General features: G+C 41.4%; 1 protein-coding gene across 1 annotated transcript in view; it reads left to right on the top strand.

The window, feature by feature from the left end:
* Positions 1-20,005, top strand: part of TET1 (tet methylcytosine dioxygenase 1) — a 68,548-nt gene that overhangs the window by 15,165 nt on the left and 33,378 nt on the right. Inside the window, exons 3-5 of the mRNA XM_036385567.1 lie at positions 8,554-11,071; positions 12,219-12,309; positions 12,912-13,005. Of these exons, the coding sequence (XP_036241460.1) occupies positions 8,554-11,071; positions 12,219-12,309; positions 12,912-13,005 (2,703 nt within the window). The remainder of the gene's footprint in view (positions 1-8,553; positions 11,072-12,218; positions 12,310-12,911; positions 13,006-20,005) is intronic.

The following is a 20,005-nucleotide window of genomic DNA, read 5'->3' on the forward strand; positions in this document are numbered from 1 at the left end:
AAATGTGCGTGTGGAGATGAAGGTCAGTTGTGTAGGTATATTGATTGATACATTGTTTAGATGTTCTTAATGAGGCATTACAAAATAAACACAGGTTTTTCTCCAGCTATGTTGCTTTGTTGATATTGTTTGCATTCAGTACTGCATCATGAGCTTTATTCCATACTTGTACTTGCTTTGAAATAACTGAGATGGCTCTGCCAGTTCCAGTAATGGTTCTCAGTGTGCTGCTGGCCGTACATTTATTGACAGTAGCACCTAAAAAATCCTTTGAAAACGGCTGCTCCCTGTTTAGGATCTGATACCACATTGCCAAGCAAGTTTGTTTATTGCTTTTAGCAATTGATGTGGGAGAAAACCATTGAGGAGCCCTAAAGTTACCTGAGTGGCAGCACACTCTTAACATTTGTGGGGTTTTTTTTTTCCTTTATTTCTGCCATTTTATACCAAGAATTTTGGTTAATGTTACTGATTATTGGAAAGCTAATTTAACTGATACAATGACAGCAAACTTTCCCACTGGCAATAGTAGGAACCTTGCTTTTCTAGAGACCAAGAGATCTAATTTGTACTAAAATAAATTCTTAATTATATGATTTTATTGGGGAGGTAAGAAGAATTCATGCTTTCTTTTTAAATGCTAAATGTATGAAACTTAAATGATATGAAGAGAAAGGAAGACAGTATTTAATCAACTAACAATAATCCCTTTTCATTCATTTACGTAAAATTAATTTATAGACTATAGGCAACAAGGCTGTCCTTGTTGTCCTACCAACTTTAATTTTAAGCCTTCTAGAATATGAGGATTTTTTGAAGCTGACTTACAATTGAGTGGTTTGTGTCTTACTGAATTCCTTTCTCAGTGGTTTGTTGGTGCTGTCTGTATTGCATTATAGTTTAATCAGTGCCCCCTATAGTAAAATGGGGCTGTACATTTCATTTTCCTAAAAGAAGGGGTTTGCTGGACTTGTCAATAAGAGGACAAGCTGCTGTGTGTTTGTAAATGCAGAGCATTCACTTTGTGGCAGTGATCACTGGCTGAGCTCTGCAGTGCAAACACCACAGCTGCAGTGCTGTTATTGCAGCCTGGGAGTGAAAGCTGCTGCTCCTGTAAAGAGCACGGGGAAGTTACAGTGCAAATTCTGCCTTCAGCTTTACTTAAACCATAGGTGTGCAAGGCAGAAAAGGAAACACAGTTTGCCATTTTTTAGGCTTTTTTTCCTCATGAGAGTAAGCAAAACATAGATGAAAAATCCTGAATAGAGCTGCCTCGTAGCCTGGTGCCTTAAGAGATCAGCATGATTATTCTTTTTTCTTTTTAATCTCAGTTAAGCTGCTCCTGTCACTGAGTTTTCTATTTCTAAAGAGTATTAGTTACTCCTTTTTATCTTGTGGCCCCTCATCAGCCTTAAAACCAGGATAGAATGGTGTTGTGTGTCCTTAGCAGTTCTGGTGTGAGAACTGCTACCAACATGTAGTAACTTGTAAATAATATAATTGCTTGTACAACAGGTGATGGGGCACAGACTGTGGTCCTGAATGAAGGAGCTGAATATCTTCCTGCTTAGATTACAGGAACTGTGCAAGGTTATGTTTTTAGTTCAACAGTTTGGATCTTTACTGCACTGAACCTGAAGAGAAATTGTCTCAGTTTGGTTCTCATGTGGTGAACCCAGGAAAGACCACTTTGAACACTTGTTCTTGTGCTGGGAGGTTGTAAGACTGTATCCTTTTATTTGGCTTAAACATAAATTTTTGAAAAGATAGCTGAAAGAACTTGAATTTGAAAATGCCCATGGATGAAAAGTGCATCCAAACATCTAACAAGATGCTTTAAAAAACTCTTTGCTCTGTCTTGTTGCAAAAAAGTGCACCATAGTTCAAGGCCAGACTTCTCCAGCCTTAACTTAAAGTCATTGAGTCTTGTTAATCTTTTGTATACTAGAACAAGGAGCCCTCTGTTATCAGCATTCTTTTCCACATGGACTGAGCAGGAGTTTGTGGCTTTTCAATTTTCTTTCTCTTTGGTAAATTGGAGAGAGTGAGTAGAGAGTGAACTTGAGGCTTTCACTTCAAGATGTTTCAATCCTTTGTCATTCTTGTGGTCCTGGGAGCCCTCTCCAGCATATCAATGTCTGGCCTGAATTGGGGATGCCAGAACAGGATGCTTTATTCTGCCAGCAGGTGCAAAAGTGCCAAGTGCAGCACTGAAAGTAACCACTCTTTTCCTAATTATATTGTTATTTATGCACCCAAGAATCTAACTAACCCTTTCAGCCACGAAGCTGTGCAGGAGTTTCTATAGTTACTGTGAGCTGATGGTTGCCCATGTGAATGTCCTCCTGGAGGCACTGCTTTCCACGGTAGAAACCTGCCTTCTGTACATCCAGCCCCATGGCTCTGCTGAACACAGAGTGTCTCTCTAGCTGGAGTGAAGTGGCTGGCCTGCCAGCTTCATTTCTGAAGCATCATGTCTGCCTTTGCAGATTTGCTGTTTTTCTAGGTATGAATTGACTGCTCTTTCAGATTGTTGCTAAGGAGGTTGCCCATGGCTGGGGTTTGCTCCCTGAAGCCTCTCTTTGAGCACTGTGGTGATTCTCCATTTGCAGGGAAGGGCCAGGCAGCACTTCCTAAACACTGTGCTGATGGTTTCATAAATGAGTGAACCACAAGAGACATTAGCTAGGGTGGGGAAATTCTGAGACTGGAATTCTTTCATCTCGGCTTTTGAGCTAAAGCACACTGGGGGAAAGTTCTCTCAGAGATACATATTGTTGCAGATTGTATCATTTTTCTTTTCTGGCTTAATTGAGTGCTATATTTTCCAGAGCTGCCAGGGTCTCTTTGAGTGCTTGGTTTCAATGTTGATGACAAATGATTGAATAATTCAAAACACCAGTAAAAAACAAACCAAACCAAACCCAAAACCCAAGGAAAACAAAAATGACCAGGCAAGCTGTTTGTTTATATTTGCTTCTGTGGCAGAAAAAGTGCTGTAATGTTTGGGGTTTTTTCTTTCTTAACAAATCCACTTCTTGGATGCCTGTGTAGGAGAATGGGGTGTCCTTCACCCTGTTTTTTCTTGCTCCTGTTTGTAGCTTTTGCAAGATAGATATAGGAATTGATGGAAACAACAATTTGAGTTTGTGGCTGAGAGAGCCCATTTCCAAGTAGTCATTCAATAAATACATTTCTATGGGAGCCACCATTTGAAGCCTTTACAGTCAGAATTAGTATCCTGCAGTTTTTATTTTGTAGTAAGTGTATCCTTTGGGGTCTGATACTGTAGAACTAAGCAGTCTCACTGAAGCTGTTGCACAAGGTGGGTGGGAGGGCTCTGCTCTGGTAGTGGTGTAGGAGAGAAAAGGAAGAGAGTAAAGGTATAAAGACTTTGGGGCCATAATGTGCTAATTCCTGCTGGAAAGAGACAATAAGGAGCTTTTCTGGTGGGAGGTTGGCTGGTATTTGAAGAACATGGCAAGGAGAATATAAATGTAGATTAAATGGAGATAAAATGGAGAGCTAAGCTGCAGCTTGGAGAATGTTCTTTGCTGTTGTGGCTACAAATATGGAAATAAAAGCAACCAGCAGCTAGAGCAGACTTTTCAGCTGTACTAGGATCCAGTGTGAAATGCTGCCTTGCTGTGATGCTCAAGTTGGTGAGTGGGTGGTTTGATACTCAGAGAAGTTGGAAGTGAGTGGGATACCTCCAGGAAAGCCTGAATGTCATGCCCCAGGTCAGGTTCCTTTCTGCAGATTTGCAGAACCTCTTGTTCCTCTGGGTTTCTGTATAAATCAGCTTCTGGTAAAACTTGCCCACAATCTTTTGCCAAGTCCTGTGCTGTCCCTCAGTGCCATCTGTGAATGCTGCTCTCTTGCAGAACAAAGCCCCTTGTACAGTCAGGCTGTGTTACATTAACAAAGGTCCCCAATCTGTTTCTGTGCATTAATAGTTACAGAAAATGTGCCTTAGCTGAGCCCCTGCAGGAGTGTGGTACCCTGAGAGACTCCTTCATGTGCACAGTTACACAGCGTGCTGGTACCTGCTTTATTCCTGTGGTGAGATTGATGGGGAATATTCCCCAGCTTGCAGCTTGGCCCCTACTCTGCTGTTCTGTTTTGGGAGCCTGCTTGGGCACCCTGCTCCTGCTGCAGCCTTGCTGCTGCTATCTGCATTATTGCAGTAGTCAGACATGTCATGTGGTCAGAGATAGAAGCTTATTCTTAGTTGTATTACTGTATCTGCCTTTAATAAATAAAAAAAAAAATCCAAGAACAAAATGTAGCTGTATTCAGGAGGTGACCTATATCTTCCACAGCATTCCCCTTCTATCTGTCTGTTCTAACTAGTGCATGGCTTCCTACATAGCATTGGCACGAGCAGCTGCCTCTCCTTGTTGCCTGTCCTCTCCATGTCTTATCTCCCTGTCTCAGGGCATCATCTGTCTGTTGGTCCTGTCCAGTGCAGGTCCTCGATTCTGCTGAATTTCTGCATGAATTTCTACATGTACCAGGGAGCAGAGAGCAGGAATAAATGACAGAAGAGTGAATTGCTGCTGGTCAGCTGGGTGGTGCTTTCTTGCCTCTTGGTGGGGCAGTGATACCTGACTGTTGGACCATGATCCTTGTTTGAATGTTAGATTAAATACATTTGGGGCCTTTTCCAAACAGTTTTTCTGAAGCAGCACTTATAGTATATTGTGGTTTTGGATCTCTGAGGAGCTGCCAGCTCTGTCCCAGCTTGGAGGGACATGTGGGGCTGGCTGTGTGGCTGCAGACACTGCAGCAGGATCCAGGCTGACCCATGGCCCTGCAGCTTGCAGGGGCTTCTCACCCACTCATCCTTTTGTGCTGATGGATGTTGTGACCCTGGAAGAGCTGTCTTTAGGGTCATCTCAGTTTTGGCACAAGCAGGGGGTGCAAGTATTGTTTGCTGTGTTGGGCACTGGGTTCACATGGGACCTGAGCAGAATCTTACAGGGAGGGCTGGTTGGGGGATTCGGCACTAATTGTTGTGTAACTCATCAAGACTTGCTTGTCTTGATGAGGCATTTTATCAGTGGTTGGACAAGGCATCATCTGTTATTTCTTGTTGATGAGAGTAATTGATGGTGGTGGTGTCCTTCAGTAGAGTGTGTGTTGTTATCACTGTGGAGCTCTGAAATGGCACACAAACAATGGGCTGCTTGCTGCTCAGATCTGGAACTATCTTTGGGCTAGCTTAAACATTGCCTTCTGATGGGGAGTTGGTGAATTCTGCGTTACCTCAGGGGCATCATGTGTTGAAGGAGACGTTTTAATAGTAAGTCCAACTTCAGAATGTCAATTGATTTGCTGGAAGTGGCTCTTGGTGTGTGCTGGAAGCATTAGCTCACAGAGGAATTCTTGTGTGTATATATACGAGACAGTATTTGGTTGAAGTTCAGTAGAACAGCCATGGCCACAGAGGCTCTGTGCTTCCTGTCCTAACGGCACAAAGCAGCTCAGAGCCTGAGCTGGAGCATGATTTGTTAGTGCCTCGTGTCTCCTGCAGAGTAGAGCTCTCCTTAATGAGAGAGGAAACTGCTGCTGTTGATCTGCTTTATTCTTCAGCTGTTCATTGCATTTGTAAAAGCCTCAGAACCAGATCACATCTGTGCTTACCTCCTGTGAATGTTATCACTGTGCTCGGGGTTGTGATATCCCTGTCTGTACTTTTCACTGGGTTTTTCAAGTCCTGTTGCAGGTTCAGGACTTGAGGGTTGATTGTTCCTAGCTCGAGGGGAAGAATCAAATGAGCTCTGTCCCTGGTAGTGTGTCTGCACTTCTCTGGGGTGGGAAATACTGACTTCACATGCTAACAGACTATCCAGGGGCCTTTCCTGTTTGTGAGGGAAAAGAAATGTATCTTTTAGTATCCACTGCAGTTCAGTAAGAGGAGATAAAGCAACACAGTGCTCCCAAGGCAGAGTTTAATTAAAACAATAACAGCTGATTCAATGACAATATTTTGTCTTCATGTGGAAAAATAGAATATGAAATAACTAACTCATGCCAGTGATATGATTCATCTGGGGTTTTTTTCTTCCTCATTGCATGTGGGCAGCTTCTAGTAATGTTAGTGGAAAATATGAAGTATGAAGAATTTAATTTTTTTAAGCAGTTCTACCTTTGCTGCTGGGATCACTGGAGTTCTGTAGGCACACAGCACTCTACCTGTGCAGTTCTAGCAGATCATGGAATATGCTGAGTATTTCTGAGCATAGCAGTGCTTTTTGATCAGATAAAGTATTTTATTTTATTGAGGAACAGGCTAGTTGGGAGGACTGTGGTGATACTTTGTACTGAGTGCTGTCAGTGGGTTCTGTATCAGATCTTCTCATCTCTGCTAATTGTGGATGAAGCCTCTTCCTTCCCTGTGCCTCTTATTACTCCCAAATTATCAGACTTAAGTTATTAGTTTCTTCAATGTAGTGAACAATTCCTGTTATGATGGATGGAATACAAAATGTGGTGTTGTGTTGAAAATGTGCACTTGATGGGGAATTAGTTTTCATCTACTTGATTTTATGTCCACAGCCTCCTCATTGTCTGATTAAATAATTTTAATAAAAATTTTACATGGATGGGAATCTTCTAGATTGGTAGAGATGTTAGATGTACTTTTGCTTAAGAAAGAACAACAATTCTGCTTCTTTCTGAAGTTAAGGCAATTGCAATTCAGCTTTTGTGCAGGTATAGAATTGTGGGGTTTTACTCTTTTATGGTGGACCCTGAACATATTTTCTGGTACAGTGACAGAGACCTGTGTGATGCATTTACCCCTGCCAGTGATAGAATGGTGGAACCTGTTCAGTTTTTGTGGATCCCTTAGAAAGTGCTCAGTGCCCTCCTGAGTCTGGGAATCACTCACAGAAAATCACCAGGAACCAGAGGAGCTCCAGCTCACTGACCATTAGTGAGGATCTGGGGCTGCTGAAAAGTCATTAATAAGGAATCTTTGTGTGTCTAATACTGACTTAGCTGCACAGGTGTTGGGCATGTTTTTACACATTTTGTGAGAAGTTAGGATGCCTCTCAGAACATCTAGGATGTGCTGTGGATTCCTGGGGTTGTGTTTTATCAGTTCCAAGGTGACCACTGAGCTCCAGATGGAGCTGCTTTGTTTTGTCTGGGGGTTTGTGACAATTCCATCTCGATGGTTATAATTAATCATAAATCTATTTTGCATTTATTTTCCCCAGTTTTGTCAGAAGTCCATGCCTTTGTTGGTATGAGCACAGCACCATCTCTGAGTTAACTGAATGGTTCATAGTGGTGGGATTTTCTGGGCACTGTGAGGTATTGTGCCTGCACAGGATTAATTAGCCCCATGTTACTGATACTTGATTTGAAAAGCAGTCCTGGTTTTCTTTTAAGTATAGCTTAAGGTTACAGGGGACTGAAGAACTCTTAAATCAGATAAAGGAACAGCACTATCTACTGTGATTTAAAATTATTTTTAAAGGAAATTTAATATAAATAAAATCTGACTAGCGTAAGAAAGATTGGATTCCTGCCTTATTTACTGTTCTGCATGAGTTTCTGCCTTAATTAGTTTTCTTTTTACTTTGTATAACTCCTTACTTCATATCCATAATGCTATCTTAAAATATGTGTGTATATATATATATGTGTATATATATATATATATATGTGTGTATATATATATATATATATGTGTGTATATATATATATATATATATATATATATATATATATATATTCTTTCCAGGGCACAATATTCTGATTCTGTCTAGATTTAGATTTTGACATTGCTTCAACCACATGAACTGTATAATATCAGTGAAGATAAAGAACATATTTAACAAAACATTAAAATGTAGCATTTACTAAAATACAGTTTTGAATAGCTTACATGAGAGACTGTGGAGAAACCTGGAAATTTCCATCTAAATACAGAAGCTAAACAACTGTTTAAAGAGTAACTTCCAAGTGAACTGATGTAAATTGGCTTTCTATTCATTTCTGCTTAATGAAATTAAGGTTTGTAATTATTTAAGGGCTTGAAGCAAGAATGGTTGGTTTTCAGGATTAGCTAAAGTATCCAACCAAGTGGAGTTGGTTAAGCTAGTTAATGGGTCTAGCCAAATGAATGTGATTATGCCAAATTACTGCTGAACTTTGTAATCTAATCCCTTGGATTTCAGTCTTACTTTTAACGTAATTTTTTACCCTTTTTTAATCTGCTCATGCAAATTAATTCAAAATGGAATGCTTACATTTCATTCTAAATGCTAACATCCTTTATCTGACTATTCATTTCATTAGTCTCCCTTCCTTCTCTGTCCTTCAACAGTGGGGAAAAATAGCTCTAAAAATGGATAGGGTCTTTAGCCTTCAGGTTATTTTATAACTTCCTGTTTTGTTTATTTTCCAATGTCTGTGCCTAATTAGGATATTCCTTGTGTCTGTCCAAGTAGGGTTTAATTGCTTTAAATATGAAGCTTCTTATTTTTAATGTGCTTTAAACAGCTGTTACAACAAGGGTTTTTTATTGTTGTTTTATAGGCAAATTTAGAAAACAAAGCAGTAAATGGCCGCAGACCAGAACTCATGGAATGCAGTATATGTGGTCATGGTGAAAAATACAGGGTGAAGACAAAGCAAGCAGTACCCATTGAACATGTGCAGTGTAAGGAGAAGGAGAGCATGACTGGCTTGGAAGCAGAGAAGTGGGCACATGCTGAGAAGCCATCCTTTGGTGCCCACGTCAACGGGGACATCCACGCAGCCGTGACGGGCACCCCACGCTTGAACCACGCCGAGCACAGCCACGGGGCAGCCTCTCCCTGCCCCTTCCCTGAGCCAAAAAAACCCTTGGTGCACACCATCAGAAATGGCATCAACACCCTGCATTATTCACCACCAGAAGTAGTTGCTTCCCTGAACAATGTACCTGCAGAGGAAAGGACAGACTTGACAAGCAGCTCCCACATGCAATGGCCGACGGGTGGCGCTCTGAATAACATAGTAAGCACTCTGACAAGTGGCACTGGCTGTGTTCACCCAGAAAACCAAGGGAATGTTTTAATGAAAGAGGAGAACTGCACCTGCAGCATCTCTGAGTATTCTGATCAGTCAGTTTTGCAGACAGGTTCCAGCTTGGATGTGCAAGAAAGCTTGTGTTGTCCTCTGCTGCCTGAAGGGGAGCTGCAGGCAGGGAAGGATGGCTTTACAGTACCAAGTGTGGAGACACAGCCTGAGAATACTGCACTCCAGCCCACTTTCTTGTCCCTGATTAAAACCAGAAATTTAACTCTGGAGCAGGTTGTAGCTATTGAAGCTTTAACACAATTATCTGAAGCTCCTTTAGAAACAACTTCACCAGCTAAAAGTGAAAGTATTGAACATACAGGAGAAACAAGTTCCAACTTGCTCCACAGTTTTAAAAGGGATATCTCATCCTCCTTTACATCCTCTGCATTACAAGAAATCAAAGACACTTACTTACAGAATGAGCAACAGCTCTTGGCTCACTGCACTCACTCGCAGAAGCAGCTCCCTAATAAGGCAGTGTTATACAATGGCCAAAGTTCAGTGTCTGAATTGTGTGATAAACCTGCCAATCCAGCTGGGGAGATGTATAATTTACAGTTACCCTCAAGAGATACCAAAACTTTATCTGACCTAACATCTGGTGCAGCATCGTTTTCGGGATATGATTCCAACAAAAGTTGTGCTCATGAGCCAGTCACCCTCACAGGGTTCTGCAGTGCTTCATGTGATGTGCAGCATACAGGGAACAACCTGGAAGCTCCTGGCCAGCTGGAGCAAAAGCCATCGTGTAGTGATTTGAAATTGGAAGGTGGTTCTTTGATTAAAGAAGGAGGAATTCACAGCCAGGATGAAGAGGATGTGGCTGCACAGCTAACTCAACTGGCAGCCCTGATTGAATCAAACCAGGCAAATCCAGAGCAGAAGAACAACATAAAGGCATCACTGCTTAATCTAATATCACATGAGAGGCAGCCAAAATATAACCAAGAAGTGTTGCAGAAAAAAGAATCTGTATTTTTTAGGCGTAATTATAGTTCCTTACTGTTAAAGCAAAAGCAAGCAACCAATAAGAAAGGAAATGGTGTGCCATGGAAACCGAGACACAAAAAGAAGCCTCCAGAAGCACGCTATCAACAAAATAATCAAAACCAGCTAGAGCTGTTGTCATGCCAGCATAGCGAATTGCAGGACATTTGGATATCATCAAAACTGCATAAGCTTGGTCAAACCATGCCACAGGACTCCAGGGTAGCTCCATCTGAAAAAAAATCTCCGAGAACCAAAGTACAGAGAGCGCTCAGTCAAAATACTTCAGCATCACAAGAAAAAACTAGATTATTTCTTCCACAAGCACAGATAAAATTCCACAGGTGTTTACCTGAGGCACCACAGGAGAAAAAAAAAGACAGGTTGTTTGGCTGTGAAGTGGTGAATGAGCAAATGAAAACTGTGGGCTCCAGTGACCCACTAGGTGCTGATCCAATGAAAAATGAAGTTGCTGCACGTAGCCAACACAGCGACCTGTCCTCCCGTAATCCTCTGGCTGGTTCTCAGCTGAAAACAGCATCCTTGTTGAAAAGGCCAACTGAAAACCTACAGATGTTTACAGAAAAATGTAATTCTCAGGTACAGCAAACAGCAAATGTCAGTCAGGCGCATCCTTTGCCACCAAGTTTTAACCGGTCTAACCTGAGAGCTAAGGAGATGTGTAGTGAGAACAAAGCCCATGTTCAGCAGGTAGATCCGAAGTGCCAGGTGCTGCCTGTTCCCTGTGCTGGGGCCCAGGTGCCAGGTTCTGCTGAAGCTCTCAGGAATATGGAGTGTGTGGGTGAGGTGACCGTTCTGACATCAACCAGATTGGGTACTGACCACGCCCAGAGCACAGGCGACTCAGGGTGTTCCCCAGCAAAAAACACGCTCAGCAGTTTCCTTGAATCACCTATGAAGTTTCTTGATACCCCTACAAAAAATTTAATAGACACACCTACCAAAAAAGGACAATCTGAATTGCCAACTTGTGACTGTGTTGGTAAGTGGTTTTGCTAACTTTTGCCTGTACATTTCAGATGGAGGTGTGCTCACGTTGCTTCCTCTAATGTGAGGAAGTGTATGTGACAGCTGTTGCACAAGAATTGGTGTTTCACCAGTTAGAAGGCAGGAGGAAATTATCTTTCCCCTCTTTGCAACTTTTGCTTGGTGTTCTTTGGGCCTGCAGAGCACAGCAAAATTGAGTTTTGTACTGCACCTGGCAGGTTTAAATCCTCCACTTAAATTTAAACCTGGAGGAAAGGGAGTTTTTCTGTCTGCTATTGCTGACTTGTGCTTTATATGCACCTACCTGCATTGTTTCAGGTCATGAATTTGATGGTCTAGAACTGGTTTGTACCTGAGTGGGCTGGCAGCAGTGTCCCAGTGTATTGTTCTTGTTGCTTAAAAATCTCTTAGACAAGCAGGAGAGCATAGCTGGGGGTGGCCTTGCTCCTGCCACTGTCAGTCCTGATGCTTGGAAGAGTCCAGGCCCAGGGCTCCTGCCACCTCTGGCCACATGGGAGAGCTCAGGTGCCTCTGTTGCAGCAGGAGATGCCAGAGCCAGCTGGGCATGGAGGGCTGTGCAGACAGGGCTTGGCTGAGGGTGTCACACGCGCTGTGGGGTCACTGTGGAGGCACCCAGGGGGAAGGACAGGTCAGAGCCTCACAGCAAATGGGCTGCAGGCAGATCTTCACCTTGGCTTGCATGCTCTGAATCAACAGAGGGCTTGTTAGAGGTCTGGGTTATGGTTTCTGTTCTGTAGGATATGACTGTCAGTTAATTTATTTTACTGCCCTCAATTCTTCTTTGTCTGAAATTAATTAATAATGTTCCTACCAACAAGGATATTGGGAATTTTATGTAGTCACTACATGCCAGCTCCTCTAATGAAAGTTTTACAGCAATGTTTTGCATTCTTTAATTAGGGTTTTACTTTATAACACTAAAAAAATGCTAGCAGAATCATTGGAGCATAAAATAATTTCAAAGTGTCTGAGGAGAAAAGCCTGTCATACTCTTTATTCAGGCTCAAACTTTGTGTTCTAATTTAATTAGAAGGCATTTCCGTAAACTGCTTCTAAGTTTACTTTTAATGGGGTAAATAAATTTTGGATGTGCCAACATAGTTTTCTTTACCTGTTTGCAGAGCAAATTATAGAAAAAGATGAAGGCCCCTATTACACACACCTCGGGACAGGACCAAGTGTTGCTGCTGTGAGAGAAATTATGGAGAACAGGTGAGGAAAATTCAGCTTTTAATGTCATTGGATTTTTGACTGTCTAAACAGGGAAGAAGTAGAGCTATAAGAAAGGAAGTGCTGTGTTTAGCTTTGTTTTATTGCACTTTTGTCAGTATTCATTTGTGAAGTGTTTTCTTGTTCAGATGTGCATGAGGTGAGCATGAGCACTGCAGGTCCAAACTCGTGTGTCTTTTCTGAGCCCAGGGCTGGAGGTCAAGTGCAGTGTGTTCTGAGGTGCCCTGGAAGTCAATAGGAAGGACAGAGATCAGCAGCTGGCAGAGTAAGGTTTTCTGGTGTCCTACCTGTAAAGAAGCTGTGGCAAACTGGAAGAAACAAGGTCATAATAGAGACTGATTGCACTAGGATTTATATGCAGATAACATTTCCTTAGTGGCAGAAGTTTATCAGAAGAGAGATGTCAAAAACTACTCTGGCAAGTAGGGTTTTAAAGTAAAAGGATTTTTTTTTTTGCTTTATAAATATTTTGTTTTTCTTCTGTTCTAAGTAAAAATAAATTCATTAATCTTTTATTGAAAATGTTTCATCTTTTAAAATTGCCTATAGTAGCTTGTTTTAGTCATGAACTTTTTTCAATGCAGGTATGGAGCAAAAGGAAGTGCTGTAAGAATTGAGGTGGTGGTTTATACAGGAAAGGAAGGAAAGAGCTCTCAGGGGTGTCCAATTGCCAAGTGGGTAAGTTTTTATATTAAATCAATAAAGTTGTTTTGTGTGGCTTCAAATGATGTGTAGTCCTTGACCTCAAATCTAATCTGATCTTGAATAAAGATCTGATTTCTAATTGATTGAAAAGTCTGCCTGAATGATGAAGGAAAGCAATTTTTTCTTTTTTGTTTAAATGTAAGGTATGGTGCTGTGTGTTATGTACTGTGGTTTGAATGAGTGTGAAAGGGAGAGGCTTAACAGAGCTAGCAGGGATGAACAAGGGTTGAAACACCCTGAGAGTGTCTGAGAGCTGGAGTGTTCTGTGAAATATGTCATTGGGAAAGAGAGAAAAGAAGAGATGGTTGCTTGGGGCAGTTGGAAAACTATCTGGGAATGTTTTTAAAAACCCGTCTCAGTTGCATGACCACTTGAAGAAAAGAGGGTGATGGTAGAATTTCAGTCTCATATGCCAAGGGATTCATTGCTATTTTTGAGGAACTGAACTCAGTATTTGAAAATGTAAATGTTATGATGATAGTTTTCACCAAAGTCTTGTCTCACATTGCTTCATAGGAGCCAGGAAATGAGGTAACAGACACAAGCTCCAGGAGAGAGCTTGGAAAGAATTGATTGTCCTTAATCTTTGCTGAAACCACTGAGGGAGGTAAAAAGTAGACTGGAAACCTTGTAAACTGAGTTTTGGAAAATAATGAAAGAACTTGGTTGTTAAAAGAAAAAAAATGTATTGCTGTATTTAGGAATTTCAGAGTTGATTGAAAAAACACTGGAGGTAACTGTACAGTTGGTAGGGTAGTGTTTGTAACCGTGTGCCAAAATAAGGTTATTGCATATTGTGTGTGAGGGAATTTGCATGTTAAACATTTACTGCTTGTGCTTGGAACAGTCAAAATGTGTTTCTTATACTCAATACATAAACTGTTTTTTCAGAAGGGAATCACATATGTGCTTGTGCTTCAGTTAATATTTAATACCAAATCCAGTATCCAAGAAAAAAAAATTAAACTAATTTCATAAGCAAGTGACCCAAAAAGAATGGAAAGATTTTTCTCAGTGCTTCAGCTCAGTAAAACACTTAGTTTTAACAGAGGACAGGAGCTAGAAATTGTACCACAGACTTGTGAGCAGCTAAAATGTGGAAGGCATTTAAAGCTAACCTAAATCTTACCTTGATTTTCCTGTTGCCAGTATCAGCATACTGTGTTTTGTGTAAGGCAGAAAGGGCAGCATTGATGGTTGTGAGCATGGCTGGAGGTGCCCACGGGGCTGTGCAGTGTGACAGTCAGCAATCCCTGGGGGTGCCTGTGGAGGGGCTGGTGTAAGCTGGGGGGACCTGCTCTCCAGTTAGATTTTCACCACTTGTATGTCCAATGTTTGGGAGACACAGCTTGAATGTTCATTTAGCTGAAGTTCTGGGGAGAAGTGACTTTCTCTCGTGTGGGCTCACACCTAAAGGGGAAGAATGTTTTTCCAAGTCTGCTGTTGTGTATGACTGCTCAGGACAAGAGAGGAAAGGGAATCCCTGACAGCTGTAGAACTGTTTCATCTTGTATAAGATGCATGTTTTGGTTGATATTCTTAATGTGTTGCATTAATTTTTCTAGGCAGTGCTGCTTCTAATCCTTTTATGGAGCATATTTGGGTTTTGGCTATAAGCAAAGAAACTGGATGGTGAGATTTGTTTCAAAGTGTCTGGAAAAGGTTTGCTGTGCTCTTTGATAGCTGCAGCTGCACAGGGACTTGCACTTACTCATTTCCAGTGTCCTTTGGAACAGACTCATTTCTGCTCTTGCCCTTAGGGGTCCCCAGGGACTCTGCTGAGAGCACTGGGATGGAGCTCTGCTGAAGCAAACAGGATAAAAGAATGGAACTTACCTGTTGATCACATTAAACTATTTCTCCCAATTAATTTTCCCTATTTCCACTAGGTTATTTTATCTTTTTGGTTTATTAGAAATATTTTAAAATTAAAGGAGGCTTTCTGAAATACCTGTGTCCATACATTCTTCTGTTAATGACTCTATTCCACAATATTGATTTTCTCCTAAGTTATTTTCTCTTAAGTGACACCCTGGTGTATTAAACACCTTCTGGGACAGACTCTTTTCTTAGATTTCAGGTTGCCATAAATTTGCAGAATTACTTCTTTCACTCTTTTAATACCAAGCATCTCTTTTATACAAAAGAGATGTATTTTTACAAATACATTTTATTTTTACAATACATTTTGTATTGTATATTTTACAATACATTCTATTTTACAATACATTCTATTTTTACAAAATAGCATACATTTTTAATGTATTATATTTTAGGGTGATACTTTTCCCTTCTGCATATGAACAAAATGCTCCTATTAGTTAAACATTTTCAGTAACTTTTGCCCAGGGTTGGAAACCTTGTGCCTGTTCAGTGTGTAGGTGTCAGGCTGACACATGGACTGGGGATGAGCTTCTGATTGTTTTCACTGCATGAGGCAGCAGCAACATTGCTTGACCTTTGATGGGGAGAAGGAAAAACCCCAAATTGTGTTGTCTCATTGGTTTGTCAAAACAGAATGAATAGAGTTTTGCCACAGATTTCTAATGTGTGGATATCTGTGTAGGTGACAGGTGTGTGTCAGAAAATAAAATAACTTCCCATCCTGGGACACTTGCTGGGGTAGGTGGATGCTTCCTTCTTTTCTGTTAGGATTTCTTGTGCTTTGTCCAGCTCATCATGCTGCTGTGTTGTATTTTAGAGAAAAGGAAGCTCTGAAGGTCTGCAGTGACTGCCTGTCACCCTGAGCAGCCTGTTTGTGTAAGGACAGGTTTTGTGTTGCTGGGCATCCCCAGAACAGCCAGTGGTGCCTGCACTCACTGTCCCACTGTTTCCTCAAGAGCTTCAGCTGCTAACACATGTGCTGGGGTTTGGTTTTCTCCTGCTCTGGGTAGGGTAAATTCACAGTTACCTCAGTTTATGGGAAAGGGTTGATGAATCAGTGAGTGGTTCATGAGCAGCTCACTGTAGGCATCATCCTGCAGCACTGAAGCCAAAGACCCATCAGTGATGACCTCACAGGGGGCTGAGATTTGGGATTAAATCCATTTCCTGTGGGTTCCTTCTCCTGATTTCAGTGGATGTTGACTTGGATCACCTAAGGTATCATTGCTGTCTATCTTGTGCCTTCATTTGGAGTTGCAATACAATTTTTAAGGCTCCAGCTCTGGGGGAAAAAAAAAAAAAAAGAGGGAGAATAAATGACAAAAGCCCTCCAGGCCAGGCTGAGGTTCTTTTTGCCAATGTTGTGTCTCTGTGGCTGATCAGTAGCACCAAGGTGGAAGAGCAGGGCAGATGCCTCCCAGAAGACTCACTTGGTTTGCAGTAATTCCCAGCTTTTGCTTCCCTGAGCTGGAGGCAGTGTTTTTGTCTTCAGTTGCCTTACATAAATGTCATCTTCTTCTCCCTTTCCTTCCTGTTCCCTTATGCTGGAAGTTACAGTGCAGGCAGTAATGATTTCAGCCAGTGCTCCACTCCCAGTCATTCCCTGCAGTTGTTTTTGCTTTTTCACTGCTGCAGAGCAGTGATTTGGCATTTCCATAGTGCTTTCCATCCTTCTGCCAGCGTCTCATTCCTGCATGGTAATGCCCAGCTCAGAGCCCATCTCTGTCCAAAACCAGAGCCACAGAAATGCTGATTTGGGAAGTTGGAGCTGGCCCTGTGCATCAGCATTCCTGAGTGATGCCTGCCTTGCCCCCACAGACAGCCCAGGCTGATGTGATCATGGCTTCAGGGGTTTCTTCCAGGGCTTTTTCCAGAGCTGAGTCCTCTTGGGAATCTTCTGGTAATAAGGTGTTAAAAATCAAAACTGCAGATCACATTTAATGCTGCACTTGTTTCATCCTTGAGTTTCTTTTGTGGGCATCATCTGAACTTGGCAAACTCCTGCTTTTTGGGGGCAGGGAATGGGGGTTTGGGTTTTGTGGGGTTTTTTTATGCTTGTCCTCTAACCACTTCTGTCAGGGCTTTAACTTCAGGAAAAAATTCTTGTGTGTCCCCTGTGAAGCTTTTCTGACATAGGAATCTTTCCAAACTCCTTGTTTGTGAACATCTGAGCCTTATCTTCTCTGAATGCCTTTTTTTTTCCTGGTTTTTTTTTGTTTGTTTGTTTGGCTGGTTGGTTGGTTTTGGTTTTTGGGTTTATATTAACAGTTGGATGATCTGTTGGCCTTTTAGATTCTGTTACACTGGTGGTAGCCCTAATTTCTTTGAAAATAGAGTGTTATGGTGCTTTTATACCTTTTGGAAGTTGTTTCTTAGGCTCTTTCTTTCGTGGACTGTTTGCCTTTTTTGAGTTTTTTGTTTATAGCTTGACAGATCCTAAATTTTTTTATGTTGGCTGTTTATTAGTAGGCTGTATAAAAAAAAATAGGGGTGGAATAAAAACATAAAAATCCTTATTACAGTCCTGTACAAATGCAAACCTGATATCAGCCACTAAAAGTGATGTTTTTTAAGTAATGCTTAGATAGCCCACTGTTATAATCAAGATTTTCTAGATCACTGAACCGGTAGGAATTTGTAACCAAATGCCAGAAACTGCATTTTGTGAAGTGCTGAGTGACACTCAATAACAATAAACTGTTCTATAGATGCAGAGCTGATTTTTTTTTCAGTTTGCTAGTTTGGTTTGAGTTGAGAAAGTGGGAACTGAGAAAGTGAGGAAATGGAGAAGTTACTCCTGCTTTGACTCTCTGTTACTGTTAGTATTAACAATATTGTTATTATTATTACAGTACAGTCAGTTATTAATTAGTATTAGTAATCCATTGAAGGAGAATGGCTCTGTGATGGTTATTTCTGTTCCTGCCTGGCACTTCAGGGCTCAGGAGTTCTGGTGCAGCCCTGCTTGGCAGGGGATGGTGAAGCTCTCATGTAATTGGAACATGACTGGGGAGTTGTTACAATAGATTTGCAAAAGACTTGAAGGTGAATTCTGCTGGCCTGACTGTCTCCTAGACACAGGTGTAAGTGGGATGTGCAGTTCCATTCTGCCTTAAACAGCCTGCTGTACTTTGTGCTTTTATTTCATTTATTGAACTGTCTTTAGGATTAAGTGATGTACTCCATAGGAGAAGTCTTAAAGGAAATTATTTTTAGCAGAGAGAGGGTGGTTGGTGGGGTTTTTTTCACTTTTTTCATGGTGTTTTATTAGAGCATCACTTTCTTGCCATAGTGTTGTACCACATTATGATAGTGTGTGTTGCTGTGCAGGCACTATTTTCACTGTTGGCTAAATACAGAACTAGAGGAGTTTATTTTGGACAGAAATGTTTGTAACATCATCTGAAGTAAAGTTGTTCTTCAAGTAGAAGTAATAAAGTAAAAATAAAGGAGAAAAGCTATGTTAAGGTAAACAAGGTTAAGTATTATTAAGGAGCAAGAATTTTAATATTATCACTGCTTTATTTAAAGCAATGTGACCTCTGAACAAACATCCCTACCAAACCAGGTGCGGCTCTCCATGGCTGCAATGTGGCAGAAGGGGAAGATTGAGGAGGGGAAGGGCCCTGGGAACGGAGATGAGGGTTTTGTCCTCACTTCTGCAGTGCTGGTGGCATGAATTGATTCTTGTTGCAGAAAAATCACTTCCCCTGTGTGTGCTGCAATCTGCTCATCTGTAACCACTGCAGCACCAGTGCCAGGAGCAGCTGCAAAAGTGTTGCAGATACTGCACCTCAGTGCTACTGGTGCAGAAATGACTAAGGAGCTCCACAGGATTGGATTGACAGCAGCTGTTCAGAGCCAACTCTTTGATGTCGTCTGCTAGCACTGAGGAGAGAAGATTCAGCAAAGTGGAGCTTATTTCCATTTTAATATCTCTTAGACATGCTGAGAATAAAAGGCTGTGACATTTTCCAGTAAGAAAAGAGTTTAAATGTGATTTAGTGTGTGTTTAAGGGGCAATTAGGGAAAAGGAGGGCAGACTCACTTCTGTGACAAGCTGGGCATTTGTCCTGCTGTCTGTCAGAGCAGCAGCAGGTTTGGACAGCACCCTGCACTGCTGGAAGGAATTGTATTATTCATTATTAAGGAATTAGTAGGGTCTTGGCCTGTGTTGAGGCATCTCCACACACTGACTCTGTACAGAGGCAAAATCTGCAGGTTAGAAGACTTGAAGGCACAGTGTTGTAAATGAGTTTCCTATTTCAGGAAATGACAGGGAACATCAAAGTATGTTCTCACTTTCAAATCTATTGCTTATACCCTGCAAAGCAGACATAGTTTATTTTACTGAAGAAATTCAGAATGGGCTGGAGGGAATACTGCAGTGGAACCACATGGAGATGAAAAATACCTAAAAAGGACTTTTTTCTTGGTTCTGTTGTTTTGGGGGAGTTTCTCCAGTAATTTACAGGAGTGTATTTAACACAGTTAAAATGTTGGACTCTTTGCTAGTGGTGTCTGGTTTCTGTCATGTTAAAGTTAACACAGCTCTTCTGGTGGTGGTAATTGGAAAGTAATTTCTCATCCATGTGGTAATTCAGCATCTGGTGCACTGAGCTGGCTGACTCTTAGCTACTCTCACAAGTGGTGTACGTGCTAATTTAGATAGACTGGCTTATGTCTCAGGACATTTTTATTCACAGCGTTCTTATTCCTTGTTCTAGAGCTCCTGCCAAGGAAGTAGAACTCGAGCATTTGGACAGCTGAAGCAGCTTTTATTGATAGTGTAACTTTACTGATGCTGTTCATTGCAAACCATTTAGAAATTGTTTGAAAAAAGTGGGAGACAGGAGCCAAACCGCTGATGATAAAAAGTTGTTTAGGATAATGAAGAGGAGGGACAGGCATCATGAAGAGCAGGAAGGACTTGCAATGGCCATCAGAACAAATGGCCATTAAAATAATAGCTAAAACTCAATAAAGTCCCACCAAAAACCAGTGTTGTGGTTTCATATACACAGTGATGGAGCACTGCTCATGCTCAAGATAACGATTCATTAGACATCAGCTGTGATGGAAACAGCAG

Source organism: Molothrus ater, chromosome 8 (assembly GCF_012460135.2).
Source record: "Molothrus ater isolate BHLD 08-10-18 breed brown headed cowbird chromosome 8, BPBGC_Mater_1.1, whole genome shotgun sequence".
NCBI lineage: Eukaryota > Metazoa > Chordata > Aves > Passeriformes > Icteridae > Molothrus > Molothrus ater.